This window comes from Emydura macquarii, unplaced genomic scaffold, assembly GCF_026122565.2.
Source record: "Emydura macquarii macquarii isolate MOO-44397 ecotype Brisbane River unplaced genomic scaffold, CSIRO-AGI_Emac_v2 contig_1230, whole genome shotgun sequence".
NCBI lineage: Eukaryota > Metazoa > Chordata > Testudines > Chelidae > Emydura > Emydura macquarii.
The window spans coordinates 333,684-350,810 of NW_027131367.1; the positions used below are offsets into that span (position 1 = coordinate 333,684).

General features: G+C 46.7%; 1 protein-coding gene across 2 annotated transcripts in view; it reads right to left on the minus strand.

The window, feature by feature from the left end:
* The window catches only part of GPS1 (G protein pathway suppressor 1), a 45,825-nt gene extending 29,613 nt beyond the window's left edge, over nt 1-16,212 (minus strand). Inside the window, exons 1-14 of one of the 2 annotated variants that reach the window (XM_067547115.1) lie at nt 15,759-15,828; nt 14,157-14,360; nt 10,942-11,034; nt 7,861-8,042; nt 6,376-6,540; nt 6,033-6,168; nt 5,781-5,858; nt 5,126-5,186; nt 4,576-4,661; nt 4,009-4,103; nt 2,818-2,923; nt 1,109-1,189; nt 848-985; nt 252-386 (exon numbers count right to left, since the gene is read on the minus strand). In XM_067547115.1, the coding sequence (XP_067403216.1) occupies nt 252-386; nt 848-985; nt 1,109-1,189; nt 2,818-2,923; nt 4,009-4,103; nt 4,576-4,661; nt 5,126-5,186; nt 5,781-5,858; nt 6,033-6,168; nt 6,376-6,540; nt 7,861-8,042; nt 10,942-11,034; nt 14,157-14,309 (1,509 nt within the window). In that variant the 5' untranslated portion in view covers nt 14,310-14,360; nt 15,759-15,828. Of the gene's footprint in view, nt 1-251; nt 387-847; nt 986-1,108; nt 1,190-2,817; nt 2,924-4,008; nt 4,104-4,575; nt 4,662-5,125; nt 5,187-5,780; nt 5,859-6,032; nt 6,169-6,375; nt 6,541-7,860; nt 8,043-10,941; nt 11,035-14,156; nt 14,361-15,758; nt 15,829-16,049 lie in introns of those variants that run through there. The other variant, XR_010919531.1, reaches the window with a different exon arrangement.
* Between the last annotated feature and the right edge of the window lie 915 nt (nt 16,213-17,127).

Consider the following 17,127-nt stretch of genomic DNA (forward strand, 5'->3'; position numbering starts at 1 on the left):
CTGACTGGAGTAAACATTAACTAAAATCTATCCTGCTAGCTGCAAGCTCCATTCTGTTTGTGCACTACAATTTAGCATACTTAGTGGAAATTCTCTCTCTTTACTTCTAACATTTGCAAAATCCATCCTCTTGTGGATACAGCAAAGCTCTTCCCCTGGAGTCCGTAGTCACCAGCTTTTACCCCTCTGCACCAAGTCATCCAAATGTTTACCTTTACCTCAGATTCCATGACAAAGGGGTCCTTGCTCACCTTGACGTGTATCTGGTTGCGCAGGACTGCAGCCCGCAGGATCATGGCTTTAGCACGTCGCTGAAACTCTTTGCCCATTAATAAGGACCTTTCAAAGGTGGTGCTGCGCTGATCTACGTCGCGAGCATAAAGAATCTGTAACCAACAAAGAGAACTGCACACAGGAACTGGAAAGGGGCTCAATTACTGGGAAGCTGCTTCCACACAACAGACCAGAAATTATCTACAGGACTCCTAGAATCCTGCTTTGAGCAGGGGGTTGGACTAGATGACCTCCTGAGGTTCCTTCCAACTCTAATCTTCTATGATTCTATGACTCAAACCCTTAACGTATCAGCCAGGTCAAAAACTCCACTCACTACAGGCAAACACAGCTTCAAAACAGTATCCCAGGTGCAAAGAGGAAGATTGAAGCTGTGCTGTTCAGGGGTTCTTCATTAAAAAGTAAAGCGCCTGCTGTATTAACCAAGATGGTGCTACAGCAAAGGTGATCAGAGATCTTTAATACTGCATCCCTAGCCAGCTGTTAGCTTCAATCTGCAGCCTACAGCCCAGCCCTTGGCATTAGAGACAGACTGAGGTGTGGGGATACTCACTTTGCTATGCGAGTCTATTCTGGCATTGATCAATCCCTCCAGGATCAGCTGGGTCAGCTCATCCTCCAGCGCGGCCACCGTGGTGTTAAATGCAGTGGCCATCTTGCGCATGTCTGCTGACACGTAAGGGCTGAAATACTAGGAGCAAGAAAATACATTCAGTTTCCAGGTTCAACCTCCCAATCCCCTGAAACTCTGCCGTGGGAGAGTGGCCCTTCCTCTGACCCTCAACCGTCCCTCAGGTTTGCAGGGACCAGTTACCTGGATAAGGGCACGATTTCGGATCTGTGTGTAGAGTGTTCTCACGTGAGGTGCCAGATACATATCCAGCAGCAGGTTATCCTGTGCAAAAAAAGAAAAATATTAGACGCTAGAGCAGGAAGAAATAAAGAATCTATGATACATTTTAAAATAATTTTTATTTTACATTTTGCTAGTTCTTTAGTTTCTTCCCATTTTATCATCTTAAATTGCTGAAGTGAATGTTTGGCCTTGTTCCTTAGAAGAGTTTCAGGTTTTACAAACATTTTTTCCTTTCTAAAAAGAGACCACCACAAATTCACAGGTGAAATTAATAAGCAAGTAGTCCATGCTATATTTGAAGCCAGCACCACCTTCTGATATATTGAAACTTCCATAAGGCAAGAAAGCAGAAATGCTTTGGCCAGGCTAGACTCCATCAGGGTTTCCTGTCTAAAGTCAAAACAACGAGAGTCCTGTAGCACTTTAAAGACTAACCAATTTAATTTCTGCAGGCATAAGCTTTCGTGGGCTGTAACCACTTCGTCAGATGCAAGAAATAGAAATCAGATGGCAGGTATATATATATACACATCCAAGTTTAAGGAACAACAATGGGGAAGTAGCTGAGGCCTATTCACAATCATTGATTAGGAGGTGAGAATGTGTGAACAGAGAGAATTACTTCTTGTAATGAGATAGCCATTCCAAGTCCCTGTTTAAACCCAGTTTGATTGTGTCAAGTTTGCAGATCAGTTCAAGCTCAGCAGTTTCTCTTTGAAGTTTTGTTTGTAGAAGTATGGCAACTTTCAAGTCATTTACAGAGTGTCCAGGGAGATTGAAGTGCTCTCTGACTGGTTTATGGATGTTTCTATTTTTTATGTCTGATTTGTGTCCATTTATTCTTTTGTGTAGTGACAGTCCGGTTTGGCCAATGTACATGGCAGAGGGACATTGCTGGCACATGATGGCATATATGACATTAGTAGATGTGCAGGTGAATGAGTTCCTTATGGTGTGGCTGATGTGGTTAGGACCTGTGATGGTGTCACTAGAGTCAATGTGGGGGCAGAGCTGGCAACGGTATTTGTTGCAGGGGTATGTACCTGAGTTAGTGTTCTTCTTGTATGGTGTACAGTTGCTGGTGAGTATTTGCTTCAGGTTGGGGGGCTGTCTGTAAGCAAGGATAGGTCTGCCTCCCACAGCTTGAGCGAGTCAATAATAAAATAATAATAATAAATAAAGTCAATAAGTTATGTGCTCTTAAGTCCCTTGGGTGCTGTTGAAAATCCCAAGCTTAGCTACTGAGATATGTTCTCCCACTCCAGCTGTTGATGAGGTCATGGACTTGGCTTTTCAGCATATATGGGCATTTTACATGTGAAGCTTCATAGCAGAAAAAAAGTTGATGTAAAGTCTGAAATTTTAGTAACAATCCAGGAACTAATTAAAGGAACAGGGTCAAAACATCCATTGTAGCAATTTAAGACCATAAAATGGGAAGTTAGGAACTAGCAACATGTAAATAAAAATCAATTAAAAAAATTAAATTATTTTTATTCACTCCCTCCTAGAAGAAGAGTCCAACATGAAAAACCTACATCTTCAGCCAATTTGAACATTCACTGTTTTTCTTAAGACAAAGGAAAAAAATCCTGAGGCCCTGTGTCACCCTCTCCCTCACATGGAACCCTCAGGTCCCATGTCCCCCTGCTCCCTCCAGGACTCACTTTCATCTCATCCAGCATCTTCAGGCATGAAGCATATTTGGATTCATAAAACTTGAAGATGATATCACGCACCTGAGGCTCCAGCTCCAAGAACAGTTTGAAGGAGCTGTAGATAAACACAACAGTTAGACCTTGGGACCTGTCATTGACACATCCCACCCCACAAACACTATCACCCTAATACCTAGCTATGAACACTCTCCTCACTGCCCTATAATGCTCCAACACTCTAGCAGCTTGAACAGCCCATTTTTTCTGGGGTTGGGGGCAGGGGTGGACTCAACATAGCAAATGTGCCAGGGTCAGAGAAAGACAAAAGGCTCCAAAGCCTGTACTGGAGATCTCCTTCCAAAAAATATAAGAAAATATGTGGTGCAGGGCAGGACCAAGGATGCATCAGTACTATCAGGGTTAGGCTGCATTTGTCTGCACTATGCCTGATGCTAGCCAGCACTCAGCCTCCCTTTCAGGAACACTAACTACCTTTACTCACAGCACAGTGTGCTGAGAAGCAGCATAGGGCTCAGCATAACAGATTTTAATCCAAAGAGGACACAGATCCACTCCAGGGAGCCCAGAACCTCCAAAGTCCCTCCCACAAACCTCTGCATGCTATAGACCTCTCCCTGCAAGCCAGTTGCCTGGTTAGGAGAGAGAAGACAACTCCTTTATCCCTTCAATTTAGGATTAACACATCCTTATCAATTAGAGTGTTATCATATTGGATATTTACATGGCTATCATGAATATACAGAGTTATAATTAATGACCAATTTTGGAAAGGATGTTAAACATCCCGCTTCAAGGTTTAAGCCAACCTTTAACTACTAGAGATCAAGATGAAACCTAATGTGGGGCCAGATTATCCCATAACTACTACTGAGCAGTTCTTCCACCTTCCTCTGAAGCCTCTGATGCTGACCACTGTCAGAAAAAGAGACTGAGCTAGATGGATCTTTGTCTGATCCAGTCTGACAAGTGCTATATTACCATTATGAAAGTCTGAGCTGTGACCAATCCAGTGCTCTTTTCATAAAGAAATCCCAGCTAACATTTAAGGTTTAGATACCTCACTAAGTGGGGTTCTGGAACTCATGCCTCTTCCTCTAGAGCCTCACCTCCAACCAGAGACCATTTCTGAGCAACAAGGTTGTGTTGCACCCCACAAATTCCTTCCTGGGCATTACCCACCTGCTAGAGATGACATTGCGCTGCAGTTCCTGACGGTCAAAGGTGGCCAGTGCACAAAGGCCACCATACACAGCCACGTTACTAGGAGATAGCAGCTAGAAAGACAGAGATAGAGACCTGAACGGAAGCATCATTGAATGCTGTAACAAGGCAGAGCTAAGCTCCCAGACTCTCCCCTCCCACAGCAAGAATACAGGCTGACTCTTGATAAATACAGTGGGACCAAGTGAAAACATGGACCCTCCCCAAACTAGGCTTCACTCAGATCCCAAAAGAGAGATCTAGCAGTCATTCAGCTGGAATAATGCCCAGGAGCCAGCCTTTCAATTCAGTTATCTGAACTCCCCTATATTCAGTTCCCTTCTCCACCACAGACTTCCTGTGTGACTGTGTAAAATGGGGATAATAATGTTTGCTTACTTCACAGGAATGTTGTGAGGATAAATACATTAAAGATTGTGGGACTCAGATATTACAGTGATGGGGGCCCATAAGTACCTTAGACAGACAGATACTGTACATAGCTTCCCCTCTGACCCCTGCACACAGCCCCCTCTTGGTCCTTACCTCAGGGAAGTCACAGTGGTCAAATGAGGCCAACAAGAAGCACTTTGCTGCCTGCTTGTATTTCCGAGCTGCTAGTTCAGCTAAGCCTAGGAATCAAACTCAGTTAGTTCTTTGCCCATTATCATAAATGTATAAGTTAGGACATAAGTAAGAAATATGGGAGAGTGGAGTGGACACCAGGATCCCGAGGAGTTGCTAGAGAAAGCCCCCACAATTCAGGGAAGCAGACATTGTATCAGTTATGTGACATTCTAAAGACTGAAATGAACTGCACTAGGGAGCCCAGCCTTGGGAAGTTTGGGGAGGGGCAGGAACTAGCCAGGGATGGGAACTCCAGGATGGTTCCTTGCTCTAAACTTGTGCAGTTAACTGGATATAACTAAATCTTTTGCTTCCTGCCAAAAGAACGTGAAGTAGAGAGACCAGTGAGAACATTCTGAGCGCTCTTTGGCTAGGTGAGAGGCATTCTTGACTTCAGTAAAGCCCCAGGAATAGCGAATAGATGAGACGACTGCCTGTTGATATCCAGGAAGCAGAGGAGCTCACTCACCTGCGGCACACTTCAGTTTGGTGAGAATTGCCTGCGTCTGGCTGTCCCTCTCTCCTCTTTGCTAGAGGGTGAAAGGAGCAGGAGTGAGTGACTAATACAGATTCCTTCCCAGCACTTTCCTTTAAACGTACTTGAGGGAAGCCTGTCTGCTTTGGGATCACCCTTTGATCTCAGCAGCAGGACCCCTAGATAGCCCTGGGGATATCCAAACCCAGTCACCCATTTGGGAAGGTAGGTGGCACTCAATAGAAAGACAGTTTCACCACACACTCTTAGGGAAGGCCACAAGGATACCATTTACACAGTGCCCTTTTATGTCTAATGGAAAACATGCAATAGAGATGGTCAGAGGACATGGGGACCCTACTCCAGTCAATGAGAGGTCAAGTGTTCCAGCCCAAGTCAGTGTGGAGATAAAGGGACAGTGGAACCCAGAGAGGAGAGTAAACAAGCAGTGGGATGGGATGGACAGTCTGAATAGCTGGAGAACACTGGTTTGTGAAAGAGTTTAGGCAATGAGGGAAGGAAAAATGCATGGAGTAAGGCCAATAGAGCGTGAGGGAAGGGAGAGGGGAGGTCTGGCCAACTTTGATAGAAGAGGCAGAGAGCAGACAGAGGAAACATCTAAGCACTGTAAAGGAAAGAAATCTCTTACCTCTGCAATTTCTGGTGTGGACTCCGCCTTGCTTACATAACTCAGAACATGGGACCAATTCTGAAGGTAAACGCTAACCTGCAAGGAAGCAATAAGAAATACATCAGTTCAATGGGAGTACATCAGAGCACAAGTAAATGGCACAGCCTACTGGTAGAACTACATCATCTCAGAGCTAGAAACGTGTAACCTATCCATGTGAGAGGGACTCCTCTGTGGGCTGTATGATTCCTTCACTGCAGGGCTCCTTACCTTGATGACATTGAGGCACATGTTAATAACATGTTTAGCGCTGGTACAGTAATCACGGGCTCGTGAATAACACTTCAGAGCATTGCTGAGGTCCCCACAGTCAAGATAGTGATCGCCCAGGTCATCATGGCCTCTCCTGGAGAGAAGGATGAGAACAGCAGTGAGTTGTATGCCCAGGCAGAAAATCTCGGAAATGTGCAGGGTTCCTATTGACTGTGGGAAGGAGAGGCACAAAGCTTGTTCATGCCACCTGCCCCATCTAATGCAACTCAGGCCCTGAGCTGTATGCTCTAGGGGGAGCAGAATGCTACCTCCCGCGCCACTGAAGCCTTCCCCTCCTCACCTGATGCTCTCCTTGATTGAATTCCCTTTGTAGTTTTTCAGATCTGTATCCAGCTTTTCCAGTTTGAGAAGAGCTTTCTTCCGTGTAGCCTCAACCCACGCTGTGTCCAGAGGAGGCGGCTCAATTCCACCATCAGGGACAGCATCAGGTGTGTTCTGCAGCTCTCTGAAAGTCAAGTCAGTAAGAGTTGAACTGGGCTGTTAATCTGTATTCTCTCCTATGCAGGGACCTGCTATTTCTGTGGCACAGTTCCCTTGGCATACAGCATCATGCACTACAACAGCAACAAACTATGAAAACAAGAAGGAAGCAAGAGGAAAAGAAAGCACATCATCAGTAGTGAGAATCTGCATTCTAATTGGATTTTAAAAGTTGCCTTGTTTTTTGTCGCAGCCAGTTTAAAACCCTCTTCTTAAAAGGTACACTCTTTTGAGAGATATTTAATGGACAAGCAAATCCCTGACTAGCTGAAAAATAGAGTAAACCTATTCCATAAATCAGGTTATAGCCAGTCAGTAATGGTGCTGTGAGCAACTATCACCAGCATCAAGAGTCACTGAACCTACTTGAAGCACTTCCATACATGACACAGAGAATGCACACTTCCCTACACTCTGCTCTCTTCCTAATTGGTTTCAACCAGTTGGACAGCAACATGCAAATGACTTGAGGACAAGGCTAAAGAAGGGAGATCACAATAACTCCCATCTTTAATGAAGTGTCCATATTTCAGCCACAAATGGAAAAGCAGCTACAGAGAATGGCCTAATTCCACCTACCACAGTGCTTTCTGCTCAAATTGAATTCCCCTCTCCCAATATTTATTTCAGATCAATTGTGTCTCTACTTCAGTTAATCCAGTTTAAACCCCATTCTGTTCCACTGTCATTTCCTCCCAAACTCACAAGAAACCAATGAGCATCAATACATTGCCATGCAGGGTAGTAAGATTCTACACAAAAGTAAAATGATATCATCCAATGCAAATTAATTAAGAAACCAGCTAACATGCATCATAACTACAGTGTAAAGATCAAGACAGGAACTGTGGAAAAATAAGGAAAGTATAAAGGCTAATCACTAACAACCAAAGCCTCATCAGCAATGCTAAGTCAGAGAAGCAAACATTAAATAGGATTTTTGATCTATAGAATGCATTTACGCCCAGCAGAATTTCCAAACCACAGACCTCTCTATATACATAAGGTATTTGAGAACAGCAAGGTCTAGCCTGTTCTCAACATTTATGTTTAACCTTTACTAATGTCAAAGGTCATAGCAAGAATAGACCCATCTGTGTATTTAATCTCTAAGAAAGCACTGAGCCCAAGGTGCAGGTCAGTTCAGGTCACTGGAGTCTGATGTCAGATTCCCGTCTAATCTAAATGAGAATACACAATTTCCCATTTCAGAGAGGTTTTCCTGTGCTGCATTTGCCCTGATGTGGTCAAAGAAGCACCCCATGCTCCCATCACCTCCTGGTACCTGGTGGCCTCAGACAGTTTTCGGTGGATTTCTTCATACACATCAACATTGAAAGTTCTTTGGACAAATGACAGCGCCATCTTAAGGGCCTCCACCCGCAGCTGTGGACAGTGGTCAGCGATGAACTGCAGCCGCTCAATGCGCATCAGGCCGCTGTAACTAGATGCATACTGCTCCAAATCCTGCAAACAAAACCCAGGCCCAGAGCCAGCATCACTAACACAGATACCGGAGTGGCCCACAAGCCCCCTCCCCATGTCCTACAGAGTCTGCTCCGGCAGCCCTTAACCCCACTGGAAAACATTAAACCACTCAGCAGAACAGGAAAATTGCTCACTCTCCATTTCTGCCTCTCTCAGGGTTTTAGAGCAACAAGGGGGGATGAGGTAATATCTTTTATTGGAACACCTGCTGGTGAGACACACAAGCTTTTGCACTTACACAGAGCTCTTCTTCAGGTCCCATGGGGGGGGGGGGGAAGGTCTCAGAGCCCAGTCTCCAGCCCAAGTCTGAGCTCTACACGGCAATTAAACAGCCCATAGCCCAAGCTCTGGGAGCTCAAGTCAACTGACATGGGCCAGGCACGGGTGTTTACCTGCAGTGTAGACATATTCTGTAAGACCCTGTTTTCAATTACTAATAACTTTTGTCAATTTTAACCATTCAGGCTGAAAATTCCCAAGCTATGTCTGCCTCAGGCTGAATTATTATTATTTTAAGTTTCCACCATTTCTAAGAACAAAGGTAGGGGAAAATACATTGTTTTGCCCGTATTAAAGAATTCTGGTGGCTCTTCAATTGAGAATCTCTAGCACCTCCCTGCTTTGGAGGAGGGAATTTAAATATTGCAGGAAGATGACCTGTGTGTCAGATGTGCCTTTTGCTGTTCCTGTGAAAATCTGCCCAACTTTGGCCCAGTTTTGAGCTTTTTTTTTTTTTTTTGGGGGGGGGGGGGGGAAGGAAATAAGGGGGAAGGTCACATTTTGTACGTGCTCAGAAGACTTGCCGGAGCATCACAACTATTATCCCCAAATATTCTGTCTGCACTGAGTATTCTCTAGCCCAAGACCCAGCAGGACTTTCCCTGCAACGACTGCAGCTCTGGGATACTACAGGGTAGGCAAGGTTAAAGTCCAGGTCCAGGCACCAGAACAGAGAAGCAGAGAAACCATCTCTCCTAACGCTTTCAGTGCTCCCTCTGCTGATGCACAGGCACCAAAAACTGAGGAGGGGAAAAGAGCCTGCGGGGGAAGGGAGAGGGGCTGGGGGCTTAGGAGCCAAAGAGGGAAATGGATGGATGGCTAGAGATGGCAGAGCTAAGGAACTGGGACTCAATGGAGACAGATTTGACGAGGAACCAGTATTCAGAGGAGAATTGGGACTAAGATGAGAAGACTGAAGACTGGGACTGTCTAGGTGAGGAGAATGGGACTGGGAGGAGATAGGGATGGGGAAGAGATGGGACTAGGATAGGGCTGAAAGGGCCAAGCCACGGACAGAACAAGCAGAAAGGTCTGACTCTTGGGGCACACTCTCCTCCAGAGCCTGGAGTTGAACCCACCATTTCTCTGCTGTCTGTAGGAGAGGCCAGAGGACCTAAGCGACATTGGAAGATATATACCTATTGCAGTTCCGGGAAAACAGCGGCCTAAACCCACCCATAGCTAATTGGAAGAAGAAAAGTTAATAAATCAGGGGACAGCAGGAAGAAAAAGGATGGTCTCATGGTTAAGGCAGCTAGAATGCAATTCTCCAGGGCAGCATTCATTAGTGCCTCTCCACCAGAGAGCCTATGTGATGCCAGGCAAGTCACAAACCAAACTTTTTACAGCTGGTTAGTAATCATGTGATCCTCATTTTATGGATGACTGTCTTGTTTTGACTTTGCAGAAGAGCTGAGTACTCACATCTGCAACTGAAATCAATGGGAACCAGGCTTTGAACATATGAAGTGCTATGTAATGCTACATACTCTGAAAAATGAGGCCCTAGACCTCTCAAATTAGGCATTCAAAGTTAGTGGACATGTCTGACCTTAATCTCTCTGTCTCTGTTCTCCATCTATAAAATGAGGATACCACCACCCACCCATCACAGAGATATAGGGGGGAAAAGTGTTTGTGAAGCATTCAGGTACTAGAGTGATAATACCAAATTCATGAGGAAATTCTGTTTTCAGAGCAGGGTTTGAATAGTGTGCAGACAATAAGGGTTGTGGCCACACATTGGACAATGAGGAAGAAACAAAATATTGTTCATTAAGTGAGCAACAGCCATTTTGTGCATTGAATGAGGCTGGGGGACCTGTGGGGAAAAAATGGATGTGATCATGCAATTAAAGACTATCATAATACATACACACAAGGGCAAACGGATTCTGACATTTTCTAACTTTTGAGTGCTTGACTTTGCAACTTTAATGTTCTTTTAATGCAGTTTGCACATATTATATTTTGATTGTTTATTTTTATCCTCTGCAGGGGCTGGGCCTTATCCACCATCCTTGCAAAATTAATAAAATAAACTGAAGTTGGTCAATGTCTCAAAAAGTAGTGACTGTTGAAGGCTGTACCATTTACAGTGCAGGATCAGAATGTCCTGCCTGCTGACATGTGGAGAATGCAGCCGATCTAAACTCTTTAGCTTTAACACTTCCAGCCAGTCTCAGCTGGGCGGCTTGAGACTCAAGAATAAAAACCCCATCATAATTATACTCTTAAAGAAAATGGTTATCAACTCCTCAGAGTAAAGAGTAAGCCTGAGAAGAAAGACAGATTTACCTACAGGTATCAGAGGGATGCACTAAGCCATCTTGGAACAGAAATTACATAAAGGCTAACATACAGCACACCACCAATATCACAACTTCCTGCGTTCCCCAGGAAAGAACAGCACAGGAAAAGAGGCCATGGGAGAGCTCACTGTTACTCTAATTACTCACTCATCCCCTTCCACACAGGAGTTGCTGTTAGTCGTTGCTTACAGATTTGCAGGGAGGGAAATGAGAAAGGAGTACTCTACAGAGCCTACAAGGAGAGAGACTAACAAGAAACATCTCTCTGTCCCTCAATTAGTACATACCAGAGTTGGGTTTTCCACCACATAGTTGATATCAGGTGCATTCTGCTGATCCTCTTGTGGGTCTACGTCAATCTGCATAGGCTCCACTGCACCCTGCAACAGCAAACATGGTGTCAAATGTGGTTCGTTCACATCCCCACAGGAAAGAGCTTGCTCAAAGATAGGCTCACAATCTACACAGACGCCACTTAAATATGCATGTAATGGAGAAATGAAGACACTGCTCTTGAAAAGTCTTCTCTTTAGGATCCCGCCTCCAGACAATCCCATTCCTCAGAACGAAAGTCTCTTCCAGAGTGAGAGAACTGCTCACTACCATTCACACACAACCCTTTCCCTCCTCCAGTAGCTTTTCAAGAAAGAAAATGCAGGAGCAGGAGAATATCTTCTAAACATGCAGCAGCATCATAGGGATGCATGGCACATGCAAAAAAACATTCTGCTGCTTTTTTCTGAGCAGGGTCAAGCAGGTCACCAGTTGAGGGAAAAAATGGGGGGGAGTTGCCCCCCAGTTGAGGGCAGCATTACAAGTGGGGCTTAGAAATAGCCAATGTTCACCCATTCACCACACCAGCACTGTCTGAAACTAATATCTTGCTCTCCAGGATCTTAATTTTAAAAAGTCTCTAGTTGTTCTGGCTGTGAAAATAACCTAAAAACATGAACAAAATAACAGATGCAGGCAGGGTCTGCAAAAAGCCATGAACAGTAGCTTTGGGAGGTGTGAACTCCATGAATCTCCATGAAGGATTAACATATGCTTCAGGTCCTCAAGGAATCCATTTTAAGGCACTTGGAAGAAAGGAAGGTGATCAGGAACAGTCAACATGGATTCACCAAGGGAAAGTCATGCCTGACCAATCTGATTGCTTTCTATGAAGAAGTGACTGGCTTTGTGGATGTGGGGAAAGCAGTGGACGTGATATATCTTGACTTTAGCAAAGCTTTTGATACGGTCTCCCACAGTATTCTTATCAACAAGTTAAAGAAGTATGGGTTGGATGAATGGACTATAAAATGGACAGAGAACTGGCTAGAGCATAGGGCTCAATGAGTAGTGATCAATGGCTCGATGTCTAGCTGGCAGCTGGTCACAAGCGGAGTGCCCCAGGGGTTGGTCCTGGGGCCGGTTTTGTTCAACATCTTCATTAATGATCTGGAGGATGGGATAGATCGCACCCTCAGCAAGTTTGCAGATGACACTAAGCTAGGGGGTGTGGTAGATACCCTGGAAGGTAGGGATAGGATACAGAAGGACCTAAACAAACTGGAGGATTGGGCCAAAATAAATCTGATGAGGTTCAACAAGGACAAGTGCAGAGTCCTGCACTTAGGACGGAAGAATCCCATGCACAGCTACAGACTGGAGCCGATGAGCTAGGCAGCAGTTCTGCAGAAAAGAACCTGGGGGTAACAGGGGATAAGAAGCTGGATATGAGTCAGCAGTGTGCCCTGGTTGCCAAGAAGGCTAATAGCATATTGGGCTGCATTAGTAGGAGCACTGCCAGCAGATCGTGGGAAGTACGGCATTGGTGAGGCTGCATTTAGAGTATTGTGTCCAGTTTGGGGCCCCCCACTACAAAAAGGATGTGGAGAAGTTGGAGAGAGTCCAGCGGAGGGCAACAAAAATGATTAGGGGGCTGGAGCACAGGATTTATGAGGAGAGACTGAGGGAACTGGGCTTGTTTAGTCTGCAGAAGAGAAGAATGAGGGGGGATTTGATAGCAGCCTTTAACTACCTGAAAGGGGGTTCCAGGGAGGATGGAGATAGGCTGTTCTCAGTGGTGGCAGATGACAGAACAAGCCACGGTCTGAAGTTGCAGTGGGGGAGGTCTAGGTTGGACATTAGGAAAAAGTTTTTCACTAGGAGGGTGGTGAAGCACTGGAATGGGTTACCTAGAGAGGTGGTGGAATCTCCATCTTTGGAGGTTTTTAAGCTGCAGCTTGACAAAGCCTTGGCTGGGATTATCTAGCTGAGGTTAGTCCTGGTTAGTCCTGCTTTGAGCAGGGGGTTGGACTAGATGATCTCTTGAGGTCCCTTCCAACTCTATGATTCAGGTAAAGGCTTGTCTGCACACACAAATTTACTGTGAAAATTTATTCTGGAATAAGAGTGCCTTTTTCCAGCATAGCATGTCACTTTGAAAGCAACATAAGTTATATTGGAAAAAAGCATGCTTATTCAGGAATAAGTTTTTTCCAGCTAAGGTGTTATACTGATGTAACTATACATTGATTAAATTATACTGTTCTACAAGTTCTACTTGTAAATTTCCCTGTGTAGACAAGCCCTTGGACTTGAATGTATTGCAAGTAATGTCCCATTTTGATGTCTTAAATCGGTAATACTTGGGAGATAACCACCATATTCCCCCACCTCATGAGGAAGAAGCAGACCCCATGGTGGACATATTCAAGCCTCACCCAGGGGACCCAAGCTCAGACAGGCCAGCAAAAGCAAACAGCCCACAGAATGTTCAAATATTCAAAATACTAATCTACGGCAAGCAATGTCTCATTTTGATGATTCACATGGGCAGAACTTAGTGTACCACCATCTTTTCTTCCCACCAATCTGATCTGATTACAAATTCATCCCCATATTTTCATAGACTTTGCTCTTCCCCAGAATCAAGGGCAGAAAGTGAAACATTTTTGAGAGAGGTCAGGGAAATTCCAGAATTCTTAGCTCTAAAATTGACAACCCACTGGTCCTCCACCCATTTACCCTAACATACTGCAAAGCTGCAAAGCACACAATGCTGACACAACTTGAGTGACAGGACAACTTAAGTGAATTCTTCTAAAGTAAAAGCAAGCTAAGATATAAGCATAGAGGAGTGTGCATTTTTCAGCTGCCATAGTTTGTTATTTTCTCCCTGGAGAGTGAGATAGCCAGTGATTACATACACCGCTGCTCAGAACAAAAGCCTAGGTACAGAACACAAACAGTCCTCATATAACATCACTATAAGGGGCAATACGCTGCATCACCCCCACCCCTCAGACAGGGGGAAGTGCCTTCACTGCAGTAACTTTGATTACTCTGTAGAGAATGCATGAGATCAGTTGTTGTTCTCAAGTTGGTTATTCATTTTTCAGGGAGTCATAATTTTTGCACAAACATTTACTGTCAAAGTAGTTAAAACTCAATTCACTCACTCACTCCCCAAATTTTTTCTGAACCCACACAATTGCCCTCTCTTGTAAGGTACCTCATAAAGCAGTGTACAAGCTGACAAGCTGGCACTCAAGCTGAAGTCTCCTGCTGTACTCGGAAGGAAGAGGTCTGACCTACTGCTGTGGGAGGTGCAGTACAGATCTGTCACTGATGAAGAAGCTGAGCTGGGAGCTGAGCTATCTCTCATTCTGTCCTGACTCTCTGCACCCCCTCTCCCTGACACAGAACTTGCCGGCTGCTAAAGGGAAGAAAGACAGTTAACTTGCAGAGGGATCCACTGTGCTGTCACCAGATATTCCTACACTTAGCACTCCCACTCTCTTTAGGGTTTGAACAGTGGCTTACTGGCTCTTACCATCTTACCTCTTCCTTGCAAGCCTTCACCTCCTCTCTATCTGATGATTCCCTGGGCCACACTCTCTCACCTCAAGTATTTACATGCAACTGGCACACAGTGAGTACTGGCTTTAGAAATAAGTACATCTGAAAGCAGCCCAGCAAAGCTGCTACAATTCATAGGAATACTGTCCCTTCCTTTGACATACTGGTTTGCATGTTGTGAGTGGTATAAGCAAGCTAGATTAATCTCACTGAATTTTCTGCTATCCAACTGTTTCAAAAGACCTGCCCGCAGCTCTGTGGACAGGTATGTACAACTCCTATAGAAAGCTCAGCAGTCAGGAAGTTTAACATCATAGTCCAATAAAATAAATGAAGCACAGGGCCCAGAAAGCAAAATAAAGCAACCAGCAGCTATTGTAATGCATATGGTACATTACTGAGTAGATAACTATTGTAGTATATAAGGCCACTAGAGTAAGATCAGAATATTCTGCAGCTAATTTCATTTAGGAACCTCAGAAGTCAGCAGCTGTACATTGTTAAGGAAGAATGGATGAGGCATCAATTGCTATAGGAAATATTATAATACATAAAGTTTTCAATAGGCCAAGCCAATGCACACTGAGGCCTCGCCTACACTACCACTTATGTCAGCAAAACTTTTGCTGCTCAAGGGTGTGAAAAACACCCCCGAGTGACACAGGTTTTGCCGGCATAAGCACTCATATAGCTGTGTTATGCCGACAGGCAAGAGCTCTCCTAGAGACATAATAAAACCAGCTCAATGAGAGGTGGCAGCTATGCTGGCGGGAGAGCGTCTCCAACAGACATCGTGTATGACAGCAAAACTCACATCGCTCAGGTGGGTTTTTTTTCACTCCCTTGAACAACAGAAGTTTTGCCAACATAAATGCCAGTGCAGACAAGGTCTGAGGCAGGCCTATAAAAGAGCTAATCTTCCAGTGTGCAGACTGCAACAGACACAGCTCCTGAGCAGCCCGTGCCTGAATCAATGCACACGATACAGAAGGCGGCACCCACTGGGACTAGCCAGACCCTTCCGATGACGGCATTCCTGCTCTTTCCCCAAGAGACGCCCTAGGCCGCGCCATGCAGAAGCGCCACCCGAGACTGGCTGGGTGCGCCGCTGAGAACTACCCGCAGGACATGCTGCCGGGACGGGGCACAGGCTGCACAACAAGCCCGCTCCAGCTCTGCAGACACGCCTGCGGGGAGCCCAAGGGAGCCAACGCGGCCCGACGCTCCCGCCCCCCGGCCAGCAGCCGCAATGCACCTTGTAGGGCCAGCGCCGGGCAGGCCTCCGGCGGCGGCGGCAGCAGCCTCCCGCCAGCGTCCACCGCGAGGCGCCCGGGGCTGCCGGGCTGGGCCGGCTGGGCGAGGGGGCCTGCGCGAATGCGCATGGCTCGCAACGGGCGTACGCAGGCCGGGCGCTGGCACCGCGCAGCAGAGCGCGAGGGCAGGAAACGCGGCCCGGCCGCACCGGGGGGTTGGGCCCCTCGCCACAAGGCAGCGGGCGCGCCAATAACGCAGCCCCTGTGAGCGCGGCGCCCGGGAAACTTTTTACCTGTAAATTAAAGACCTGGACTGGCAGCGGCATCCTCCTCCCCCTCAGCCCCTTCACTTCCGGATCACAACCCGCCCGGCCCGGGGCGGGGCCTTCCGGTTACCTTTCACTTCCGGGCCACACAGCCCCGCCGTGTGGCGGTGTCGGACAGGTGAAGCCCTTAAAGGGCCCGCGGCCCTTCTTCCACTTGGGAGGTGTCGGGCTCTGAGCCAACCGCGGGGGGGCGGGCAGCCGCTGGGAGAAACCGCAAAGTGACCATCAGGGCCTGGGGGACGCTCCTGATCGCGCCGAGCCTGCTGTGCCCCTCTGGGCACCCACGCGAGCGTAGGCGGCAGGGCCCGGCCGGGGCCGTCCCCACCCTGCGAGCCGAGCCGAGCCGTGCCGTGCCCCCACTTCGGAGATCCCGCACCCCGCGTGACCCCACCTCGGACATCCCGCAGGGTCTCCCTCCCACGCGCAGCGCCCCCACCTGGGACATCTCCTACGCCGCGTGCCCCCCGGACGTGTAGTTCCCCCAGCTGGGATCCCTCCACCTCCCCTACTTGAGCCCAGGGCAGCTTCCGCAGGGCGCCGAGGGTGACCCAGGTCACCGTGCCGGGTTCTGGTTGTCTGGCTGTTTGCTGGGCCCATCGGGGGCAGTGAGAGCACAGGGAGCGTCCTGCAATGCACAGACCGTGGGCACAGCTCCAGCTCCAAGGAGCCTCCACGTTCGTTCTCAGGGAGACGGATCTGACCAGGCAGCAGGGGACACTTGGACCAGGCAAATATCCCAAGCCTCCCAAAGCAGATGAAAGGTAAAAGGAGTCTAGCTCAGCCTCTGCTATAATGTTTATAGACCAAGCAAAGACTGGCACAATCTGCATGTGTTTAAACTCAATTATTAATAATAATAAGGGGGGTTGATGTTTTTGGGGAGGTCCCAGGTTGTGGTATTCTAAAAACAGAAAAAACACGAGGAAAACATTTATAATTGGAATCACTGTAAATGTGTTTGAGTTTATGAATGAAGAAAGTCACCACACCTTTCAGGGTGGTGCTTTTCCAGGGGTCACTTGGCAACTTGTTTAGGAACTTGTGG